This window comes from Lampris incognitus, chromosome 13 (assembly GCF_029633865.1).
Source record: "Lampris incognitus isolate fLamInc1 chromosome 13, fLamInc1.hap2, whole genome shotgun sequence".
NCBI lineage: Eukaryota > Metazoa > Chordata > Actinopteri > Lampriformes > Lampridae > Lampris > Lampris incognitus.
This window is the reverse complement of record NC_079223.1, coordinates 46,576,464-46,602,269: the sequence shown is the minus strand read 5'-3', so window position 1 is coordinate 46,602,269 and position 25,806 is coordinate 46,576,464. Positions and strand designations below refer to the sequence as shown.

Sequence of the window (25,806 nt, the reverse complement as noted above, 5' to 3'; positions counted from 1 at the left end):
CACATGTCACATTAAACACCCCAAACTTACTCTTAAACGTCATTAAAAATCAAAATTACAAATATTTGATGTTCAAGTATCCACAGAAGGCTGACCACTGGATATTCCAGTTGAGCTCATTGAAGATAAGGTTGTGTTCCTCAGTAGATTCAGTCACATTGGTGATTGTCCGGCTGGCACGACAAAGAAGTTTACGTCCAAAAGGACTTTTTAAATGAAAGATGTTCCCTGGATCAGATGGAAGTAGTCTGCTTTTAACTAGTCATAACACAGATCCACAAAAGTGAGATTTGTGAAAGGAATACAACAGTTGTGATTTATACTACCGATGGCTGTCAGCTTGCTGGGTCTCAGTTACGTCCACTTTTTTGTTTGTTTAAAGCTAAAATATGCTATGCGTGGCTGCAACGAAAGAGCGTAAATGAGAGGATCAGTGAAAATTCATCTTTATTGATACCATACATGAATTATCGGTGACAGAAACCTAGGCAAAATATATATTTATTAAATCACCCCTAGGGCAAGGTGCTACAGGACCCAGCTATGGGTGCGTTGCCATGTCTTCTGTCTCAAGAGGTAAACCCCATTTTCCAAACAGCCTCCAACTTGTTCTGTTTGGAAGATAGGGTGTAGTTAAAGTTGCCTCCATTCTGCACCAGCCTGCTGAACTGCTAGACCAGAAAGGTGGACTGGGAGTGCTCAAGTCAGTGGTTTAAAAAGGTCTACGGCGTGGGTTGGCATCTGCTAGAAATGAAGATGTTTGGAGGACTTTGTGGCGGGCTGCACGGTCTCTCTTGGTGCTCTAGGAGACCCTAGTGGTGAGGTCTGAGAGTTACCGTTCACAGAAAGCCAAGCCCTGGCTCTATGTTCAACACCATTTTTTACAACTTTTAATTTGATGGTTTTCAATTGTGCAGCACTTATAATGAAGTGCTGAGGAAAAACACAAGTGAAGAGTTCAAGTGCACGAGCACCATCTTTCCTCCAGGCAGGACACAATACTTCCGACAACTGACGGTCAGCATAATTTGCCATTATTAAAGTATTCACTTGTTGTTTTATACCTGTTCATCAGTTATAAGCCAACAGTGGATCTGGAGATGTGCATAAAATGCCATATAAACACAAAAACCACTATATTTAACATCACCAGGCGGATGTTTTCCTGTCATGAAAAGTTGCTCCAGTAGTGCTGAATTTCAGCAGCGGAGGAAAAATAAAACCAAGAGTCTTCCTTGGAGGATGCAATACTGTAAAGGTTTGATTTTGAGAGAAAAGGAAATGTCAGAAGTGAGCAGGCTATTGTTGTTTTCCAAATGTGGTCATTTGCAGGCTTTCTAAATGTAAAGGGACATTTTTCCCCCCAGATTCACTGGAAGCCAGGGGGCAGTGAGCAATAAATTGGTAGAAAACAGGTCATTTCCACAATGCGAAAAGATGCCGGGGGGGGGGGGCGTCTGAGGTATCAGCTAGAATATCTGGCACCACGTGTCAAAAACACTTTAAACTGCTCCTCCATAACAAATAACCACAACCTGACCGTGCAGCCCGCCGAGCAGAAATCAACATCATGGCTATCGTACATGTGAGCTGGGGCACAGACTGGATGACAGCATATAAAAAAATAAATAGTTTGCTGGAATGAAGCCACAATTCTCTTCTCAGTGATTGTACCCTTAAATTCATGTTTATAAAAAAAAAACTTAAAAAGAGGCTTTACATCTCTTTACATTAGATTTCATGGTTCTACGGAGGAATACATAGATTAGCATTTACATAAACTACCACCTAAAATATACAAGCACAGACACGTCAACATGGAAGGGGTTGGGGGGTTGGGGGGGGTGGGGAACCAAAAACAGAAGTCATCATAAAAAACAATAGCATCGTGTAATCAATATCTAAAGATCCTTACATGAGCTCCTTGGTCTGTAGCTTTCTTAAATTGCAATTAAAAACATTCCTGGGAAACTTAATACAAAAAGTCTTTTCATATTTTACAATGTGTCAAAATCGTTTTGAAAATTTTCGAGTAGCAAATTTGACAAGTTTTTTTTTTTCGTTTTTTTTTAATTTTTCAATTTTTTTAAACGTGTGTGTTCAGTAAAGAGGGGGAGCCTCGCGCCCCTCCCCGATAAGCGGTTTCAACACAAAGCGAACACGGTTCTGCAACGACGACAAGCCAAAACCACGCGCCGGATGAGAATTTGGGAAGCGGGGGGGAGGGGGCGGGGTTATTCTCAATCACGTGATTTCACCATCGCCAACGACCGGCTCCGCCATGTTTGGAGGGCCGCCCGGACCTTAGCGGCCGCTGTCTGCGCGGAAGTTCTCCTGCGTCGATCCGCGTTTTACCAGAACGACGTTTTAAGCGGAAAAATAGGACGGACGTGCGGAAATAAAGCGTCGCAGTCGTGATCCGCTCTTTGAAAAACGGCTTGCGAAACCACTTTACAAAGTTCTGGCCCAGCGGCGCACAGGCCCGGACTCCCAACCACGGAAACGGCGCAGAAATTGATGCGGCGGAGAGCGACGCAGCTTCCTGATTGGCTAGCACTCGTTGCCTCCGTCGATTAGGTTGGTTAAGGTTAGCCAATCAGAGATAGAGTAGGGGCGGGTCTTCCCGGAATCCGAGCGAACGCTCTCTCGCAACGAGCACTAGCCAATCAGAGGCAGAGTTCCCGAAAAACGGTTACGGAAAAAAAAAAAATCACGCGTATGGCTCGGAGCCGTTTGTCCTCCAACATGGCGGATGGGTTGCCGTCACGGCACATGTGATGTGCGACGTAATGACGTCACATGCGACGCATATCGTTCTCGTGTTAACGTGAGAATAACCCATACCACGTGTGCAACTTTGGACACGGGTCCGACGAGACGCGTAGGGGTCACCACGCGCCGCCGACCTCCCCCTCGCCCCCCGCCCTTCTTTACCCTTCTTTGCGATGCCCGACACGTTCGATGACCTATCAAACACAGACGTACATAAGTTATAACCATCACAATAAGAATGATCTAACAGTAATACTTATACATTAATATCCAGTATTTTTTTTTCTTATTTTTTTTTTTGTCTCACCACAGGTTTTCATGATGTCTTACAGTTTCGTGGATCAGCAATACTAAAAACAAAAATACAGCCATCAATTCATAAGAAAAATAGATTGGAGTTGCTGTGGAAAACAGTGCAAAGAATATTCTGGGTTGTTTTTCGTTTTGTTTGCTTGTCTGTTTATTATTTAGAAATTGTTTACAAAACATAAAAAAAATAAAAAAAGGCAAAAAGAAAGGAAAACAAAAATGTCAAAACATACAATTAAAACACACACTTCTGCAGCGTCTGGTGCTCTGGTCCAGACATGGGTGCATACCGCCTCTCTCCAGTACCTCATTGTGTGATGCTTGTTGAGTGTGTGTGTGATGCTTGTTGAGTGTGTGTGTGTGTTGTGTGTGTGTGTGTTGTGTGTGTGTGTGTGTGTGTGTGAATCAAGTGTGAGTGTATGTGTGGGTTTAAGATTTAGCGTAGTGGTTCTCAACTCCGGTCCTCAAGCTCCGGCACTGTACAGGTTTTTGTTCCAACCAGGTCCTACAAAAACAAATAATTGAGTATTTTTTTAAAAACTGAACGTTGAATTTTACACTAAGAGTACACACAGTTTCTACAGCCTGAAAACAAAAAAAGGAAAAGGAAAAAAATAAACGTGAAATGAAAGCTAAGCATTACTTCCCAGTGACATGAGCACAACAGAAAAGGAGGGGTGCGCCGTCACGGAAAACGCACACAGAGACCCGAGGTTGGAACAAGAACCCGCTGACATGGTCGCCATGGCGAGCACTCGGCTGACAGGGCACATGCACACACGCGCACACACACACACACACACACACGCACGCACACGCCACCCTCTGGCTCAAAAACGCCGCGGTGAGCCCTGGCGCACAACGGGCACACGAAATGAGCCACGTATGCCACCGTCCTCCAGTCTCACCACGCCTCTAGGAGGACCGCCTGACACGCCAGAGGAGCCGGCCGGCAGAGCCGCGGAGACACGAGGGCCAAGGCTGAGCACCACTGAGCATGTGCAAGAGTATGAGGGAGCAATTGTGGGAATCCGCAGTAGATTAAGCAGTTTTTCAGACCCTCCGTTCGTAACGCGATGGCACGAAAGCTCTTTTTTTAAGTCGATCAGCTGTTCCTCCTCCAGCCTAGCTGTCCCTTCTGCTTATACAAAAACACCAAACACAATAAAACTCTATGATGTGCACGCTAATTCTCGACAGCAGCCCCCCCTCCCTTCCCCCAAATGGCATCAGCTCGGGTGGACTCCGAGGGGGTTTAAATGTTGGGATGGGGGACCCCGGGAGCTCGGCGCTCTACTGGGAGGACTGGGAGTTGTCATTCTTGCTCTCCTGGCTGGAGGGAGCCTTGCTGTTCCAGGGCGAGTGTGCCCCCAGCGCAGGTGAGCTGTTGAAACTGTCCTCATCTTCCAAGCCATTCGCCCCATCAAACTGCGTGTTCTCCAGCCGCGTGATCAGACGCTCGTCCTCGTCACCAAACTCCCCTCCCATCAGAGTGGGCTCTCCCACCATCATCACGTCCTAAAGGGGACAGCAAGGGCCGGTACACATTATCCCCACATTACAGGGGGGTTGCGCGGAATGACTTGACTACACGGATGGGCTGAAAAAGCCACGTTTTGGGCTAAATGTTTTGGTGCGATCTAATCAAGTGGAACTCCAATCACTTTACAGATTACACTTCGGAAAACTGATTCTAATGAACCATTCTCCACAAAATGTGACTCGTCGTGAAAGACACTGTAATCAATACTTCATGTGTACTTTTCGAGGGCCTTAGTGCCATCAAGGACTGAGATAACAAATGAAATGTGGATTTTCGTTATCTTTGTTCATATCTTCCCGTGCTGAATCAACTCACAATCAGATGCTGTGTCATGCCTCTGGTACCCCAACCAAGTTCAGTTCAACAGGCCTTGTCGCCCTCACACCCTGCCCCTGCTCCGAGAACTGGTGTCAGGGGGCCTTCCCTACTGGCCAGCAGTGGGCATCCCTGATCCTCGAGTGCTGCATCACGGGGGGAGGGGGAGGGGGAGGGGGGGGGTTCATTCCACCTCGGGTCTCGTTCAATCAAATCAACCAAACAAGCAAGCAGTGGCTGCAGCGCTGTGTGAGTCATGTGCTCTGGTGAGCTGGGTGGTTTATTCCACATATTGTAAAAATCAAGTCACTACAGCTGATTAACTCGAGTAAACACGTTTCCATGCCACCAGAGATCAGAGCAAAGTGTTCTTGACCACAAATTCAGGAATAGGTAAAAACAAACCCAAAGCTCTCAAACGCATGAGGCATTAGTGAGACATAAAACCTTCCGTGTCTGTGAACAAGAGGTCACATGTACCTTTCTCTATGTAAACCCATGATCCTGTGGCCCCAGAGGACCAGGGACTGCCCATCACTGGTTCACATCAGGGGGAGGGGGGTCTATGAATACTAGCAAACACTAATTCAAGTTCCTAAACCTTTGTGGAAGAGTTAATCAAGCTAACCCAGTTTGAAAAACCACCCACCTCCAAAAGCCTTTCTAACGTAGCATAGATTTAAGCCCTACCCTGGACCTCCGACTAAACCCCCTGCCAACCCTGCTAAATACCATCCACCCTCAGTCCCCTTAACCCACAAACCACTTTACTCCCCATTTGGCCTGCAACTTTGACCCCTGACATTCTTTGTCCTACTCTTCCATGCCTTGCTTAGCCAAACGTGGGAGGTGTGGATAGAGGTCAAGTTGATGGTATGCTTACAGGTACCTGGCTGGAGAGAGCGAAGCTGTTAGCGGGACTCTTCTTCTTGCTGTTGCTGTTGTTGTTGCTTCCGCCGCCAGAGCTCATGGTGCTGCCACCAGACACCTTCCTTTTCCGCCGTTTGTTTGGCGCCTGTCTGGCTGGCTCAGCTACATCCAAAGAAATTGAAAATGAACTAAGAATCACACAACAAGGCTTGTGGATGAATTTCAATTCTACTGGCATCTGTAACTTTTACTAGCAATGTTCAGGTTTGTTTGTGTGTGTGTGTGTGTGTGTGTGTGTGTGTGTGTGTGTGTGTGTGTGTGTGTGTGTGTGTGTGTGTGTGTGTGTGTGTGTGTGTGTGAGATGGTGGAGGGGCATAACGTGGCATAAAGTGGGTGTGGTGTTACCTGGTGGTGCCACCATTCTCTGCCACTTCTGGAAGAGACAAGTCTTGAGACAGTCTCTGGGGCTCAAGCTGTAGGTCTTATGCCTGGACATCAGCTCCTGCATGGGCTCTAGTATCACACATAGCTGGGAGGAAGACAAAGCCATGGAATAAGAGGGACAAGAGCAAGTGTTAAGGAGTTGTTAAAATCTGTTAGCTGCACTGAATTCAATGAAGAATCCAATCACATAAAAAGCATGAAGGGATTTGCTTACACGGAGGTAGTTCAATGTGGAATTTGACAAACCACATCTCGTGATGTTTTTAGCCAGCTGATCCAGCATCTGAGGGTCCTGCACAATGGAACAAACAAAAGATATTAACATAAAAAAAGAACAGTTTAATTATTATCGATTATTATGTGCGTTGTCTGTGTGTCTGGGACTCACATGCATGGCCAAGATGCTCCTTGGCAGGACCTCTCTGTGTTGTCTGATGCTGAAGTGCCACGTCTTGATCCTCATCATGTCATCAAACATGAACTCTAGGTACAGACGGCCCTCCACGCAAACCTTCAATGGGGGAGAGAAGACGGGGGTTGGAGATGGTTCAGTTGAGGCATGCGAACGAGGACGAGAAACAGAAGCAGATGGCCTTTTTAGATAGCACACCGTACCTGTGTGAACATGGGTTTGCCGTTCTGAGTCACCATGGTACACTGGTCACAGTCAAGAGACACAAAGTTATTGTGGAAGGACTCCTTTGGATGCTTCAAGACGTAGAAAAGCTCTGTGGCACCCCCTTCGAAGATACTCCTGAAGTAACGGGGGATCAGTGTTCTGCCGATGGCTGCAGACAGAAATCCATCCACTGTTAAATCAACGTTCAGCTTTGTCATCATGCAAAACTAGTAAGATATACTGTACAGTATATTACAGTGGAACTGGTTTCCTTTTTAATGGAAGCTCATGAAATCAAAACATTATAATATAATTCAACAATAATTAAAGAGGTGGAGGTATGCACTGGAGAGAAGAGGAATGAAAGTCAGTAGGAGCAAGACAGAATACCTAATACAGTGGAACAGTGAGGCTGCAAGGAGCAGAGGTGACAAAGACATATGAGTTTAAATAATTGGGGTCAACTGTCCAAAGTAACGGGGAGTGCAGAAGAGAGGTGAAGAACAGAGTGCAGTCAGGGTGGAGTGGGTGGAGAAGAGTGTCAGGAGTGATTTGGGACAGAAGGGTACCAGCTAGAGTTAAAGGGAAGGTTTACAAGATGGTTGTGAGACCAGCTATGTTATATGGTTTGGAGACAGTTGCACGGATGAAAAGACAGGAGGTGGAGCTGGAGGTGGCAGAGATGAAGATGATAAGATTTTCACTGGGAGTGATGAAGAAGGACAGGATTAGGAACGAGTATATTAGAGGGAAAGCTCAGACTGGACGGTTTGGAGACAAAGCAAGAGAGGCAAGACTGAGATGGTTTGGACATGTGTGGAGGAGAGATGCTGGGTATACTGGGAGAAGGATGCTGAATATGGAGCTGCCAGGGAAGAAGAGAAGAGGAAGGCCAAAGAGGAGGTTTATGGATGTGGTGAGGGAGGACATGCAGGTGGCTGGTGTGACAGAGGAAGATGCAGAGGACAGGAAGAAATGGAAACGGATGATCCGCTGTGGTGACCCCTAACGGGAGCAGCTGAAAGTAGTAGTAGATAATTAAAGAGAATCATATTTTCTTTTAATCTTACTGTATCTTTTGGGCCCATCTTCTAGACAGAAAGTGATTGTGAGCATGGCATCATCCTCAAAGAATTCTGTGGTGAACGCGTCCCACCACAGATTGTCACAGTCCTGAAACAACAGAGGAAGCAAGGTCATTCATTTGTGATCGATTATATAATATATATACTGTGATACACAAAAGCAAAAAAGAAAAAAAAATTCTCCTATCAGTCATTTTGTTAGCATTGGACAGACATTCCAATGCTAACAAAAAGTTACAAATGCTTCCACAAATAGCAGACCTAGTTTATGCTTCTAGATCAGTCTGGTTCAAAGGAACACAAACAAACTAGGGAGGCTCGTTTCCACTGACCCAGTTTATCTGCCAGGAAATGTTCCAATAATACAAATACAATTAAATGTTGGCCAACTGATAAAGCTAAGATTTATACATGCAAACCCCCTCACAGATAAGAAACAAGAAAACTCTTGACTGCCTGTACATTTATATTAGGAGTGTATATTTGTGAGTATTCCAGAAGATATGTGAACTGGTTTGTCAAATCACTTGCAAAACCGACCAAAGTTCAAGGGAGAAATGACCCTTCCGCCACTGACGTCAACTGCTGTGAACAATCAGTGTGAAGTGGGTAATCAAACCAAACACAAAGGCTCCATTTGCTGAACAATGGCATGCAATTTACAAAAAAAAAAAAAAAAAACGTTTCTGCACTTAATACCTCAAAAATATCAAGGTACTAGAGCTGGACCCAAATATTTGGCTATTAATTCACTGGGTAGGTATTCGGTTTTCAATTTTGGGATTCTGCCTTTTTTTTGTTTTTTGGCTAAATGTAGGCTCTCAATAAACGCGAACTGCAAAATACATTTTGTCAGCACATTCTTGTAGTGTATTTATACTTTTTAATTGCACTGTTGGACTGGCAGCCTGTCTCCCCGCCTGCAGACACAATTGGCCGTGTCTGCAGTTTGAAAGCCGGATGTGGGTGTGTGTCCTGGTCGCTGCACTAGTGCCTCCTCTGGTTGGTCAGGGCGCCTGTTTGGGGAATAGTGTGATCCTCCCATGTGCTATGCCCCCACTGGTGAAACTCCTCACTGTCCGGTGAAAAGAAGCAGCTGGTGACTCCACATGTATGGGAGGAGGCATGTGGTAGTCTGCAGCCCTCCTCGGATTGGCAGAGGGGGTGGAGCAGCGACCGGGACGGCTCGGGAAGAGTGGGTTAATTGGCCGGATACGATGGGGGAGAAAAAAAAAAGGGGGGGGGGGTCCAAATAATAGTCACATGGTATTTAAATAGTCACATGGTATTGGAGGAGCTATCATTCCAAGGTTGTCAGCTGTGCCTTGTGGTAGTCCACGCTGTCCAAAGACGATGGTGAGGAAATAAAATGGGTGGGGGGTCTTATAATAGCCGACACAAATGTTATCAGCTGTATCCCACACATCACTGTTCATTTGAAAACCGAATTCCCATCACCCTTTATTGCATCTCTTGATCAACACGCCAACTTTTCTACCTCAAGTGAACTTAAAAACGTTTTTACTCCCCTCCCCCCCCCCCGATATTTAGGATTTTTTAATCAAAGTTTGGCATTTCCATTCAGCGTTTCTTATTTGCATCTTAAAGATTTGTATAAAAAAAAAAGTTGATGGAAACATGGGAAACTATAAGGACGCTGGTTCGGCGCTCCTCTAAGGACGGCGGCCCACACCATCCAGTCAATCAGAGCAAACGCTGGCCGAGAGCGACGGGGAGAAAGATGAACTGAGCAGCACAGCGAACAGCTGCTCGCTCACACGCCTGAGCATATAAACAGTTGGCACTCCAATTACTTTTTAGCCACACTGGTCCGATAATCCCGTTAGAGCCGAAATGTTAATGAAGTCTTAGTTCCCAGGATCCATTTCTCACGAAACGCTCAGCACGGTAGACGGCACATAAATAGCGAAAGGAGAGGCTAAATCCGACCGCCACAAAATGCGGTTCGCAGGAGCTCTGGAATGCAGTGGCGAGTTTATTTAACAATAGTATATTTAGAAAACCAATCTCACAAGGATTACCTCTCAATTTAAGACAGAAATACGGTTGGGTCTCAACTAATCTGTGGTCTAGTGGACCGTCCCTCACCTCTGTCCAGTTCTGTAGCCTTTTGTTCAGTTCAAATATCCGGTAGTCCGTCTGGTTCCCGTATGGCGTGGGCCTCCTGAAACACAGCAGAGGGACTCAACATCAGCCAGTTGGAGTTGGTTCAGCAGCAGACCCACACCCACAGTACAAACAAGCGTAAGCCAAAGCAATCGCTGAGAGAGGTTAATTACATTCAAACTTAATACCTAGATCAGGGGTGGCTAACCATGTGCCATGGAGAGCCATGTGTCTGCAGGTTTTCATTCCAGCCGGACTCCACACCAGGGGCCTCATGTATCAGTCGTTACTATGGGCAAATTTGTGCGTACACACCCACGGGATTTTTTAGATCTGAAATTTGTCTCAGAGACCAGTGTAGAACCTGAGTAATCCCTGAATTCAGACACCGATTGGCTAACACTGATGTCTTCGCAGGCCTGGGTGATTGCTCATTGCAAGAAGTAGACAATAGATGTTAGGAGGAAGGAATTACAAATAACCATCATGCTTTGCTGATGTCTGTCAGACAATCTTGAGGACTAGAAAATTCCACGGGTGTGTACGCACAAATTTGTCCATAGTAACGATTGATACATGAGGCCCCAGGTGATTTCACTGATTTGCAACCCTTCAACAAAGAGGAAGAATGTATCAGTGAAATCACCTGGTGTGGACTCGGGCTGGTCTAGACATTCAAGCACAAACCAACTGCATCAGGAACCAACACGGCTCAAACTGCCCTTCTGAGCCTCAACAACCAGGATCCCCCCACTGTCCCATACACTCACCCCATTCCCGGTTCCATATAGGATGGTGGATACATGGGTGTGGGTCTGAGAAAAGGAGAGAAGAAAAAGGCAGAAAACAGTTATTTCATTTCCAGGAGTCATAGACATGTATGCTGCTACCGGGCTCGAGTCCTCCTGTGCCCTCACTTTAACTCGTGACTTAAAGCACAGACATTTATTTTGCACAAGGTCAGCTTGATAGATAAGGGCCTCGTGTTTTCCATCCTTGGGTTAAACACAGACAACAATGAAAAAGAAATTAGGCTAAAGGTGGTGTGGTGGTGGGGGTCATGCATAAAAAAGACTTAAGACAGAACCAATAGGTATTAATAATAAAATATTCCCCGTTTAAGAATCATGTAACAGGAACAGGAAGGGGTCTGTCTGCAGCCACTAAAATCTGGACGTTGTCATCTGACACTTAATTCAAATCAGCTGAATTTTACTTCTTCTCTGTAACATTTACAACCGTTCCAACAAGACTGCTATGAAACAAGACAAGGACGTTAACTGTGTTTTACCATTATGAGGCGTGTTTTTAATTAAGAATTTTACTCTGCCCCTATTCATTTAGATGTGTATTAACAATGCAACATTTTACCTTGCGGTAATAAGGTAATATGATTTAGAGGCAAGCTGTCCAAGTATAAAGTACTATAACCCACAAATTAATTATAATAAGAACACCCCCCCCAAAAAAAACCCCCATATATCAGTACATAGCATTATACTTGCTTGAATATTGACGACAGTCGAACAACAGTAAATTTAGGTAGAAAAACGAGTTATTTCTCTGGCAGCTTTGAGCACTGATCTTCAATAGGAAAGTAGAAGCAAGGACCCCCCTCCCTCCCTCCCCCGGAAAAAAATGGGGCAGCATGCCATGGGGGTAAAAGACCTTTGAGCCCGGGTATTTCACATCTTTTCCCTGTACACCCGTGCAGCAGAAAGCCTCATCGCTCACGGACTCAACCTACCCCACGTCTCGGTCAAGCATGGCGCCTGCGTGGAAGGGGGGAAAGGTGCTGCCGTTGGGGGGCTCCTTCGGGGAGTACAGCTTGAATGACTTTGACGAACAGCCTGCACGCAACCACAAAGTAGAGAGGGGCAAGAGAAGAGGGGGGGGGAGAGAGCAGAGATTTACAAGAGATCTAGATTGCTTAGATTAAGATCATTCAAACCGCAGCATATTCCCAGTAATCTAATGTGTAATGATTTCGCTCAGAATCATTCAATTTAAAGCGCATTACCAAAATAATTTCCTGCCGTTTCATCACCTAATGCATTTTTAATCTGAGGAAACAAACAAGGCAGCAAATAAATCCCAGGGGGGGGGGGCATCAGAGTAATATTCATTCATGTTAGCCAACCAAAAGCCAAGAAATCAATAAGATGAGGAGATTGTAGTTTGAAGGAATGGGGGAGTCAGGGCCTGGCACACTCTTTGTGTTATTGCATCGTCCTCATTATAAGGGAGCCCTCCTCTTTCATGCAGCCCCATCTCATGTGATCCCAACCTTGCTCCTCTGCTGTGTGTCCCTCCCCTCATAGTTGCTCCTCTACCATCCCCCACTCCCTGCCCAGGCTGTTGTTGTTAACTCTCTTCTTCTCGGATAAGCCATCCGTGCCGAAACAACACGAGGCTCCAGGAAAACATCTCCACATCCACCGTTGTTTCCAGCAGGCCTCAAATAGCAGGGTCTGCCATTCGATTGAAGGCCATCCACCGTCACATTTCCTCTAACAGGCTCTGCTGAGTTACTTTATGAGAAAGACAGCCAATTCTGGTTCTCATAGCAGAGGCCAACGCAGGAGCGAATTCTTTTAGAGAGAGAACACGGGTATGAATGAAAAAGATGGAGCGAGAGAAATGAACACGATTGTGGTCGAGTGTAACTGAAAGCACTTGTGTGCCCTCCTTCTACTCTACTGCACAGCCCAATTTCTGCACATCTAATAACCCCAATACACCGCCCCCCCCCCAGTTCTCTCGGATTTCAATGCACCCCGGAGACTCATACCAGGTCATTTTATTCTTCTCATTACCATGGGAGCGAACCTGTTGTTGGAGAGCCAACAATGGTTCTCTTTACATTACCCCCCCTCCCCAACCTCAAGACCCACCCCCCCCCAAAGACACCGGCCATCAGCACCAGACAGCATTCAACCCAAAAGTAGTAAGCCTTTGTTCCATCTGACGTACGTCAGACAAAACAAACTTGCATGGGATAACACACATTTCTGCCTCAGTCAACACACCACTTATTAATTACATACTAACAGAATCAAGGTTTAAATTTGCATCCGCTTGCACCGTGCACACAAGTGGTGCACAAATTCTGATGCACGCATCTCTCTGCTACACTCTCAGTCCAAAGTACCAGTCAACACCCTTAAATGTAATCCCACAATCACCAGCCCCAAGCCTGTTCACACAATCTCTTGTGTATTTTGGGATCCAGTCTAACTGAGGCAATCCGTCTGTTGACAAGTACAGGGACCAGACATAACCGCTTAATAAAGAAGGGGGTCAGGGAGATAAGCACTCACAGATACATTAGATATGACAGATTATTGACAGCAATCCCTGATAGTCAAGACAGCCACTGGGATAATAAAAACACTATCATTCTTTTGCACAGGATATCTCCCCAACGCTGCCATTTGTTTATGGCAAAGCTTTTATGCAAAAGTGCCTGCCGTGAAGCACACAATGGAACCGCGTCCAGTGACGTGACAACGCTCCAGCACCGGAGCTCCGGGGCAAAACAGTTGCAGCAATGTGCAAAAAGAGTTTGCACGTCAATACCAGCACAACCCACTCGGCTTATGTTATGCAAGCCTGCAAGAAAATACAGCCAAAAACGTCCAACCCCTCAGAGACCCCGGTATGTGCGAGGCTTTGCAGGGACTCGACGAAAAAGAAAGGAGAAGAAGAAGAAGACGACGACGACGAGGAGCAAACCTGCGCTGCAGGGCCGCGTCGGCCCGCCGCTAGCAAGAGGGCGGACGGCTGCCGTTGCTAAGCTAGCTGGCGACGCATCGCTCTCTACGGCCGCACACGGGCTGTTTCGGGGGGAGGAGGAGGGGGAGGGGGGTATTCGGTTTATTCCAGCCGGCCTTGACTTTTAAATAAAACCGAAACAACCGCGAAGCGGAAGTTACCTGCGGGGAGAAGGGCGCACCGAAACGCGGTGTTTCCGCGCCACCACCACCTCGGTGCGCGACGAGCTGGGAGCTCCCCGGACCCGAGGAGCCTCCTCCGACGGTCGGACGGCTGGCTCTCCGATCCCAAACACGGCGAGAGGAGCGCGGGGAGTCAGTCGCGGACGTCACGCCACAGTCGACCGCAAAACGCTGCGTTTCAGACGGCGGCCGTTTTGTATATAAATACTTGTGTAGTAGTACTACTACTACTACAACTACTGCCCCTAGTACTACAAGCCATCCGCGGAACGAGACCCTTTGTTCCCACCAACCTACCTTAGACGCCGATGCTAGCCCCGCCCACCGGGTTCTGTAGCCTGTCAATCATTCGCCCCCCCCCCCTCCCTCCCTCCCTCCTGTGGTGCCAATTTTTGTATCCCCTGCGCAATATGTATCACGGGGGACTTCCTCGGCTGTTCGCGTGAAATCCGGACGCCTTTACGTGAGCACGTCGCTGGTTTTAGCCCATCTGGACCACGGGGGGGTCAGCTCGCGTAACACCCGCTGCCATCTTTTCCGTGGCTCCCCGGAGACCCTGCTCGCTTCTCCATTCAAGCAGCGCATGTGACGTCAGACAGGCCCGCCATAAAACACGTATGCTGGCTTGCCCACCGCGCCTGCGAGCGAATGAGTAAACCTGGGAGCTGCAGAGCAGCCACAAGCAGCCCGCCTGCTTTCGGTATGCTAGTTTGTCAGTAAAACTAGCATAAACAGTCAGTATGGAATTTGTCATCTAAGGTCTGCTTTAGTTGAACACAGGGATACCTATTCCACAGGGGATATAACATTCGGCAGGACACCCCCCCCCCCCCCCCCGTCCATCTACTGGTGCCAGTCGTTTACAGAGTGCAGTAATATATCCCATGTGGAGGATCGGGTCTATCCATCCATCCATCCATCCGTTATCCAGACCGCTTATCCTGCTCATATCGAGCAAAACCACAAATAATATGTGGGGGGGGACCACATAAATAAAGTAATCAATGAATACGCATATGAATCAGCTGGATGATAATTGCATTAATGATGAATGCTCTGCACAGACTGTACTCTTTCCTTGCCGTCCCACTGGTTGCGCAGTAACCGCATATAGCAATGATTCTTCGGGTCAAGCGAATGAGTAAAATCAAATGAGTCGAACGAAGATGGCTCCATTCATCCGTCCATTATCTTAACCACTTATCCTGCTCTCAGGGTCGCGGGGGTTTGCTGGAGCCTACTCCGGCGGTCATTGGGCGGCAGGCAGGGAAGACACCCTGGACAGGCCGCCAGGCCGTCGCAGGACACAAAGACGGTTTGAGGATTGGATTCTCTCGAGGCTGATCCCAGATAGCAAAATTGCTGTGGCCCGGACCCGTCCCACGCCCGACACTTTCATCCGACCCACATACCGCCTGGAACGATGGCACGTGGGCGGGTCCGCTCCCGTTTGCCAGATCTAGGCCAGAAACAAGCCACAGCAATGCCACATGTGCCACATATTTGCCAGAGGTGGCCCATATTTGTTTTGTGATATTTGGGCCATATTCACCGTTTACCACACGGGCCACTTCAGGGTCACATCCAGATCACATGTTGCCCGAGAGCACCGCATCTCTGCCAAAAAAAGGCCCACATTTGATCTGGCATATTATATTTGGGCCATATTTGCTATTATACAGGTGGGCCACTTCAGGCTCACATCCTGTCAGGGCCAGAAGAAGGCCAGCAGTGCCGCATCATTGCCTGAAGGGGCCCACATCCGGGTGCTATCTGGGGTTGAGAATAAGAAGAAAATTGAATACGGTTACAGCTCGATTCTAACTGTAGAGTTGGTGAGCTGAGATTATAACTAGCAGGTGTAGGTGATGGATACCAGCAGCAGAGTGCTAATGCCTCGCCATCGATCTCACGTTTTGATTAATATGTTCACAATCTCGTAGAGCAACTCAGGCCTCAAACCTCTTCGTGACTGTGGTAAAATCTCCTGTAATGGTAAAAAGCCTGTTTGTCCCAAATGAGAACCATATGACTAACAGGGAGACAGGGGGAGGGGGTTGGGAAGGGGGGGGGTTAAAACAGTGGCTCCCTCTAGCGGTGTAGCGCCCTGACAATGCAGGAGGGAGTCTTGGTGCATGCTCCATAATCCAGGGAAGGAAACCGCAGAAAGTTGAATCAGTTCATCTGGACGCAAGGTTTATTGGGGGACTTTTATTTGCATATGAAATCGTTGGTTTGGGTCCTTATGCCACTGTATTGATTGTAAGGGCGGGATACCTGTGTCCCCACCCTTATAATCAATACACTGACTGCAGGTATCCCCACCCTTATAATCAATACAGTGACTGCTGGTATCCCCACCCTTATAATCAATACACTGACTGCAGGTATCCCCACCCTTATAATCAATACAGTGGCTGCAGGTGTCCCCACCCTTATAATCAATACAGTGGCTGCAGGTGTCCCCACCCTTATAATCAATACACTGACTGCAGGTATCCCCACCCTTATAATCAATACAATGACTGCAGGTAGCCCACCCTTATAATCAATACAGTGACTGCAGGTACCCCCACCCTTATAATCAATACACTGACTGCAGGTACCCCACCCTTATAATCAATACAGTGACTGCTGGTATCCCCACCCTTATAATCAATACACTGACTGCAGGTATCCCCACCCTTATAATCAATACAGTGGCTGCAGGTGTCCCCACCCTTATAATCAATACAGTGGCTGCAGGTGTCCCCACCCTTATAATCAATACACTGACTGCAGGTATCCCCACCCTTATAATCAATACAATGACTGCAGGTAGCCCACCCTTATAATCAATACAGTGACTGCAGGTATCCCCACCCTTATAAACAATACAGTGACTGCAGGTGTCCCCACCCTTATAATCAATACAGTGACTGCAGATAGCCCACCCTTATAATCAATACAGTGACTGCTGGTATCCCCACCCTTATAATCAATACACTGACTGCAGGTATCCCCACCCTTATAATCAATACACTGACTGCAGGTATCCCCACCCTTATAATCAATACACTGACTGCAGGTACCCCACCCTTATAATCAATATACTGACTGCAGGTATCCCCACCCTTATAATCAACACACTGACTGCAGGTGTCCCCACCCTTATAATCAATACACTGACTGCAGGTGTCCCCACCCTTATAATCAATACACTGACTGCAGGTGTCCCCACCCTTATAATCAATACAGTGACTGCAGGTGTCCCCACCCTTATAATCAATACACTGACTGCAGGTATCCCCACCCTTATAATCAATACAGTGACTGCTGGTATCCCCACCCTTATAATCAATACAGTGACTGCAGGTATCCCACCCTTATAATCAATACAGTGACTGCAGATAGCCCACCCTTATAATCAATACACTGACTGCTGGTATCCCCACCCTTATAATCAATACAGTGGCTGCAGGTGTCCCCACCCTTATAATCAATACAGTGACTGCAGGTGTCCCCACCCTTATAATCAATACACTGACTGCAGGTATCCCCACCCTTATAATCAATACAATGACTGCAGGTAGCCCACCCTTATAATCAATACAGTGACTGCAGGTATCCCCACCCTTATAAACAATACAGTGACTGCAGGTGTCCCCACCCTTATAATCAATACAGTGACTGCAGGTGTCCCCACCCTTATAATCAATACAGTGACTGCAGGTGTCCCCACCCTTATAATCAATACAGTGACTGCAGGTAGCCCACCCTTATAATCAATACAGTGACTGCAGGTGTCCCCACCCTTATAATCAATACAGTGACTGCAGGTGTCCCCACCCTTATAATCAATACAGTGACTGCAGGTATCCCCACCCTTATAATCAATACAGTGACTGCAGGTATCCCCACCCTTATAATCAATACAGTGACTGCAGATAGCCCACCCTTATAATCAATACAGTGACTGCAGGTATCCCCACCCTTATAATCAATACAGTGACTGCAGGTACCCCCACCCTTATAATCAATACAGTGACTGCTGGTATCCCCACCCTTATAATCAATACCCTGACTGCAGGTGTCCCCACCCTTATAATCAATACACTGACTGCAGGTATCTCCACCCTTGTAAACAATACAGTGGCATAACGACCCAACCCAACAACTGGCTTCATATGCAAATTGTCATGACCATTAACTAGAGTTCTAACGGCCATGTGTACTATTCAAAGAGGATTTGTGAATGCTTGCCATGGGGATGTGCAATGTCCTCAATGTGCAGAAGACGAAAGAGCTGATTGGGGACCTCAGGAGGTCTAGAAGCTGCAGCCACTCCCCCATGCACATCAATGGGGTGGAAGTGGAGCGTGTCTCCAGCTTTAAATTCCTTGGAGTCCACATCAGCCAGGACCTCTCGTGGACATCAAACACCCAGGCCCTTGTGAAAAAGGCCCAACGACGCCCGCACTTCCTGAGCAGGCTGAGGAGCCCCCGTCTACCCCCCAAAATTCTCCCCGACTTCTACCAGTGCACCATAGAGGGCATCCTGACCAGCTGCACCTCAGTGGGGTACGGCAGCTGCACCTCGGTAGACCAGAAAGCTCTGCAGCGGGTCGTCACGGCGACCCAGCATATCGCCGGTACCCAGCTCCCAGCCATAAAAGACATTTATCACAAACGCTGCCTTTGAAGGGGTCTTTTAGGCTTCATCTGTGTGTATCTTACACTATGTCTGTCTATGTCTGTCTATGTCTGTCTGTCTGTCTATGTCTGTCCATGTCTGTCTTGCACTGGTTGGCGAAGCCGCAGCCCTTGTTTCGTTTTCAACATGTGCCTGCACATTGTTTTTAATGACAGTAAGTTGAACTGAATTGAATAAGAGACCATTGTTTCATCCTCCTCCATCTGATGTCCCTCGCCTCATCCACAACATCCAGAGAGTTCTGAGTGTGAAGTTCAGTACAGCCTACCGACGGGTTAAGAAGAGATGCAAGAAACTTAAGAGACGTCGTAGGTCACTGAGTTAATCATACTGACAATAGGCTATAATGGCACATCCTGTTCATGTATCTCAGGTAAACCATACGGACTAGGTGTAGCGCCCCCTGGGTATAATCTGTGGTGCAACATTCTGGCAGTAGCATTGTCCTGTTCTAACATCAGCAGACAATACAGCACCTTTTTACTTGTGCCCATGTCATTTTACGATACTGTGACTGCAACTATGCCCCAGTCCTCTGTGAATAGTACACATGAATAGCACACATGAATAGCGCACATGAATAGCGCACATGAATAGTGCACATGAACAGCACACATGAATAGCACACATGAATAGCACACATGAATAGTACACATGAATAGCGCACATGAATAGCACACATGAATAGCGCACATGAATAGCACACATGAATAGCACACATGAATAGCGCAAATGAATAGCACACATGAATAGCACACATGAATAGTGCACACATGACTAGTGCACACATGAATAGCGCACATGAATAGCGCACATGAATAGTGCACATGAATAGCGCTCATGAATAGCACACATGAATAGCACACATGAATAGCACACATGAATAGCGCACATGAATAGCACACATGAATAGTGCACATGAATAGCGCACATGAATAGCACACATGAATAGCACACATGAATAGCCCACATGAATAGTGCACATGAATAGCACACATGAATAGCGCACATGAATAGTGCACATGAATAGCACACATGAATAGCACACATGAACAGTACACGTGGCCACTGAAACTCCAGTTAATGGTCACGCCCGTATTTGCATATGAAGCCGATCGTGGGTTTCGACTGTTAGGCCACTGTATTGTTTACGAGGGTGGGGATACCTGCAGTCAGCGGAGACTGAAGAGGTCACTTATTAAATGCCCCTTTCCCACTACACGGTACTGGCTCGACTCCACTCGACTTTCTCGCTTTCCATTACTGGAAAGTACCGGCATTTGGGTAACTGTTCCCGCTCTTCTGGAACCACCGTTGCCCAAAAAAGACTGGAGCGGGTACCATAATCACTGCAGACCGGCTACACTGAGGGGGTACTGTTATGGTGATGGAAAATGACACTGTGCGAGTCCAGTCCAGTCCAGTCCAGTCCGGTCGGGTCGAGCCGGTACCACGTAGAGGAAAAGGGGCAGTAGATGAGTGATGAAGCATTTCTCTCAATAAACGTTGTGTCCAGATGAACTGATTCAACTTCCTGGGATTTTCCTGAGCATGCACTCTCACACACACACACACACGCACACACACACACACAAACACACACACACGCATACAGACACACACACACAGAGTTTCTGGCAGCTTGTGCTGGCAAATTGTAATAAAACGTAATATGCTTGTCGCACCAGTAACAGATGTAGTCTCATTGCAAGTTCTGTGTCCGTTGCAGCGTATACACAACACAACACAACACAACACAGGCAACAGTGTTGAATTAATACCGACAAAGGAAATCGACGGTATTCACCCTCAGAAAGGTGAGCCGTGGAGTGGTCGACATATGTGGATGCAGCAAATAAACTTCATATTCAGTCTAATGTCCAATCCAATCCGAGGGCCGTCCGACGGCCTTTAAACACGACAAGCCGGCGCTGACAAAAGACACCGCGAGCAGCGCCGCCCTCAAGTTGACTTCCACACTCGACAAACGATGGACGTGTGCTAACGCGCCCTGCCAGCACGCTGCAGCAGGCTGTCTGTCTGCAGCACAGACTCAGGATCACTTTATTTGCCGTTTCATTTCACGCACCTGCACACATGAAATGAGACGTCGCCTCCCCCAGGCCACAGCGGCGCCACGCAAAGACAAAAACACACATCCAAGCTACCCAAACTAACACGCATATCTAAACTAAACAAAGAAATGTCACTGTCCAGGAGAACGAACGCCAGCCGGGATGCCTGTTGGAACTGCTAGCGGTTAGCTTAGCCTGCCCCGCCTCCGCGTCCCATCAGACCGCCCTCGGCGTTTCCCCCTCGGGTGCAGCTCCGGTCAGGGCCATGGGTCCCTGGGCCCACGGGATGCAGCAGACCAGGCTCCCTCAGCTGATCCGATGCCAGCTCTCCCAGCCAAACACCTTCGACACACCTCCCCGCACTGCACACGACGACACTAAAAACACAGTCAAGGCCAGGCGAGGCCGCCGCCAGACCGCCCTCGGTGTTATCGGAACTGCCGGTTTGCATGGGCTAGCAGTTAGCTTAGCTTTCCCCGCTTCCGCGTCCTGTCACACCGCCCTCGGTGTTACCCCTTTGGGCACAGCTCCGGTCAGGGCCGTGGTCCCTGGGCCCACAGGACGCGGCAGACCAAGCTCTCCCAGCTGATCCAGAGCCATCAAACGAAGACAAACTTAGACGCAGATGTGGACAAAGCACGGTACTGGGTGAGGCCGCCGCAAACGGGAATTTGCCCCGCCATCGTTCCGGTGTGGAATTCCGATTCCACACAGGACAACACAGCTGTGAAAGATGACCCAGATAGAAAAATTGCTGTGGCCCGGACCCGTCCCACACCAACACTTCATCCGTCCCACATACCACATTGAATGATGGCGCTGGGGTGGTCCGCTCCTGTTTGCCAGATCTGGGCCAGAACCAAGCCATAGCAATGCCGCATATTTACCAAAGGTGGCCCATATTTGTTTTGTAATATTTGGGCCATATTCAGCATTTACCACACGGGGCCACTTCAGGGTCACATCCAGATTACATGTTGCCCAGAGCACCGCATCTTTGCCAGAAAAGGCCCACATTTGACTTGGCCTATCTGGGTCATATTTGCTATTATACATGTGGGCCACTTCAGGCTCACATCCGTTTTGTCAGGGCCAGAAGAAGGCCACCAGTGCCGCACCACTGCCCGAAGTGGCCCACATCCGGATGCTATCTGGGGATGAAGGTGATGTAGCAGAGGAAACCAGTAGCTTACTGGTTTGCCCAGTAGCTTACTGGGCAAACTGGTGAACGGGGGTGCGAGCTTGTACTTGTTCAGTCGGACAGCCACGGCGGCTGTGACGTCTACAAGGCGGCGGACAGGACGGACTCGCCGCCGTGTTCTCAGCAAGGCAGATGTGACTGTTGCTTTAGCACGAGGAAGGAAGTCATGCAGGCTAGTTATGCAGCCTACAGATAACCTGACAGATAAGAAGAGACAGGGACAGCGTGTGTGTGTGTGTGTGTGTGTGCGCACACAGTTGCATGGACCACAAAAGAGATACAGATGCACGGTGCAATAGCTTACACACACACACACACACACACACACACACACACACACGCTCAGCCAGGCAGATTGACTCAAAGCGGCACAAATCCGCAGCCGTGTTCTTTCTTTTAAACGGTCACATGGTACCCTCAGGCAGTTTTTGAACTTGCATGCTTATCCAAATAATATATCAGTTCAGTGTCCCCGGCCGCTGTTGTAATCATCTTCAACATAGCCATGTTTGTCGCCCCCCCCCCTCCCCCCTCCCTCCCAACAAGAGCAGCACACCCTCGCTTACAGCCTCTCGGATAAAACAGCTTCAACGTTTGTTTTGAAGGAAACCCCATCTTGCTCTTCCTCGAGTTTGTTTTGATATAAAATGTCCGTCTCATCTTCCGCATTCCCACTTCTCCCCTTCGCTCGTCTCCCCCCCCCCCCCTCGGTCGCTCCCCTCCCCCCCTGTGGTGGCACATGCAGCTTTCCCTGCCATTCTCTCTTGCCTGCAGCAGATGTGACATCACATACACAGCTCCTCTCTGGTCTGCATCCCGCACCCCCGCTCTGCCTTCTCTGGCTCCCACGCATTCTTTCTCTTTTTTTTTTTTTGCTTTCTTTATTTCCTCCTTTCTTTCCTTTTTGTATCTGCACAGAGCCATTTTGATTTGGCCACAAGATCTGAGAGCGTGAGAGCGAGAGGGAGGGAGGGAGAGAGAGTGAGAGAGGGGGGGAGGGAGAGCGAGGGAGAGACAGAGAGAGAGAGGGAGTGAGAAGGAGGGAGGGAGAGAGAGTGAAAGAGGGAGGGAGGGAGAGCGAGAGTGAGGGAGAGAGACAGACAGAGAGCGAGAGTGTGTGAGAGGGGGGGAGAGAGTGACGGAGGGAGAGAGAGAGGGAAGGAGGGAGAGAGAGAGGGAGTGAGACAGACAGAGAACAACAGAGAGAGAGGGGGGGGGAGGGAGAGCAAGAGAGGGCAGGAGGGAGAGAGAGAGAAAAGGGGAGAGAGGGTGAACTGGGGAGGTAAGGAGGAGAAGAAAGTGAGGCATGGGCTCCTCCATACTGAGAGGAGGACGCGTTCTGGTTATTGTGTAACTGTAACCACAACAGCTCCGGCTGTTTGGCTGCCATCTTGGCTGCGCTTTACAAGTCACTTTCCCCCAATCAGCAGCCATGTGACTTTCTGCATGAGGTAAGACCACTGCTACTGCAATCAGCATCGAGAGAGACAGAGAGGGGGGGGGATGAGGGGGAGAGAGGGGGGGGATGAGGGAGTCGGAGAGAGAGAGACATTAGACAAGCAGCCGTTGCAGGGAGGGGGGTTGGAGAGAGAGAGAGAGCGAGAGAGAAGAGAGAGAGAGAGAGAGAGAGAGAGAGAGAGAGAGAGAGAGAGAGAGAGAGAGAGAGGAGAGAGAGAGAGAGAGAGAGAGAGAGAGAGAGAGGAGAGAGAGAGAGAGAGAGAGGAGAGAGAGAGAGAGAGAGGAGAGACGGGAAAGAGCGGCGAGCGGTTCATGGAGCTCGATCGCGGCTGTGCATGTGAGAATCAGAAAGGGTGTGTGGTCGGCTAACAGGCAATCTATTTTTACCATTTAGCCTGAAGAGTAGGATGTGAACAGGAAGATGTAACCAGCAGGATGTGACCAGCAGGATGTGACCAGTAGGATGTGAACAGGAGGATGTGAACGGTAGGATGTGAACAGTAGGATGTGGACAGAAGCATGTGAACAGTAGGATGTGGACAGGAGGATGTGAATGGTAGGATGTGAACAGAAGCATGGGAACAGGACGTTGTGAACAGTAGGATGTGACCAGGAGGATGTGATCAGGAGGATGTGATCAGGAGGATGTGACCAGGAGGATGTGATCAGGAGGATGTGAACAGAGGATCGTAACCAGCAGGATGTGACCAGTAGGATGTGAACAGGAGTTGTGATCAGGAGGATGTGACCAGGAGGATGTGATCAGGAGGATGTGAACAGGAGGAATGTATCCAGCAGGATGTGACCAGTAGGATGTGAACAGGAGGATGTGACCAGGAGGATGTGAACAGGAGGATGTGAACAGGAGGATGTGAACAGGAGGATGTAACCAGCAGGATCGTGACCAGGAGGATGTGAACAGGAGGTTGTGAACAGTAGATGTGACCAGGAGGATGTGATCAGGAGGATGTGAACAGGAGGATGTGGACAGGAGGATGTGAACAGGAGGATGTAACCAGCAGGATGTGAACAGGAGGATGTAACCAGCAGGATGTGACCAGTAGGATGTGAACAGGAGGATGTAACCAGCAGGATGTGACCTAGAGATGTGAACAGGACCGTTGTGAACAGGAGGTTTGTGAACAGTAGGATGTGATCAGGAGGATGTGAACAGGAGGATGTGACCAGGAGGATGTGATCAGGAGGATGTGAACAGGAGGATGTGACCAGGAGGATGTGAACAGTAGGATGTAACTGGCTCCACAGTGCTCAAACACATCTCCATCCGATCACCAAGGCCCCTCACAGCAAGGCCACGCTAACGGTGCAGCATTACAAGAATGTCAGTGAAGTAAAGGGACGAGAAGACGGACACACACACGCACACAAATGCACAATGGCGTATGCACAAAAACACATGCAGAGGGCATCGGGGTGGCATGGCGGTCTATTCCTCCGCCTACCAACACGGTGATCAGCGGTTCGAATCCCCGTGTTACCCCCGGCTTGGTCGGGCGTCCCTACAGACACTGTTGGTCGCGTCTGCGGGGTGGGAAGCCGGATGTGGGTATGTGTCCTGGTTGCTACACTAGCGCCTCCTCTGGTCGGTTGGGGCGCCTGTTCAGAGGGGAGGGGGACTGGGGGGGAATAGCGCGATCCTCCCACGCGCTACGTCCCCCTGGTGAAACCCCTCACTGTCAGGTGAAAAGAAGCGGCTGGTGACTCCACATGTATGGGAGGAGGCATGTGGTAGTCTGCAGCCCTCCCCCGGATCGGTAGAGGGGGTGGAGCAGAGACTGGGGGGAGCGGGGTAACTGACCAGATACAATGGGGGAGAAAAAGGCGAAAAAAATCCACAAAAAAAGGCCAACATGTATACATGCAAACACTCCTGTACCACTCACTCTTGTCTCAGGTTCACACAGACACACACACACACACACACACACACACACACACACACCGTAGTTAGTGTCGCGTTCTGAACCACAACAGCCATGAAGGAACAGGGAGACGGAGGGAGGCAGAAAGGCCGACTGGTAGCGACACAAAAGTTGTTTCCTGCAGTTTCACACACACACACACACACACACACACACACACACACACACACACACACACACACACACACACACACACACACACACACACACACAACGAGGAAGGGGGAGGATCCCTCCATCCACCATCATGCAAGAATGTAAACAAACCAGCCTCAGAAAGAAGCAGTGCCACACAACCCCTCACGGAACGCCTGCTACCCTGCACACACACACACACACACACACACACACACACACACACACACACACACACACACACACACACACAGTCGAGTA

The 25,806-nt window shown here is 48.5% G+C and overlaps 1 protein-coding gene across 5 annotated transcripts in view; it reads right to left on the bottom strand.

Annotated features, from left to right (window-relative positions):
- Window positions 1–436: 436 nt before the first annotated feature.
- ldb1a (LIM domain binding 1a) overlaps window positions 437–25,806 on the bottom strand; it is a 27,452-nt gene continuing 2,082 nt past the window's right edge. The window contains exons 1-11 of one of the 5 annotated variants that reach the window (XM_056291645.1): window positions 14,020–14,332; window positions 11,832–11,934; window positions 10,855–10,899; window positions 10,067–10,142; window positions 7,943–8,045; window positions 6,869–7,041; window positions 6,642–6,764; window positions 6,468–6,545; window positions 6,215–6,338; window positions 5,823–5,971; window positions 3,596–4,599 (exon numbers count right to left, since the gene is read on the bottom strand). In XM_056291645.1, the coding sequence (XP_056147620.1) occupies window positions 4,375–4,599; window positions 5,823–5,971; window positions 6,215–6,338; window positions 6,468–6,545; window positions 6,642–6,764; window positions 6,869–7,041; window positions 7,943–8,045; window positions 10,067–10,142; window positions 10,855–10,899; window positions 11,832–11,851 (1,116 nt within the window). In that variant the 5' untranslated portion in view covers window positions 11,852–11,934; window positions 14,020–14,332 and the 3' untranslated portion in view covers window positions 3,596–4,374. The other 4 variants (XM_056291646.1, XM_056291647.1, XM_056291643.1 and 1 more) reach the window with 4 other exon arrangements.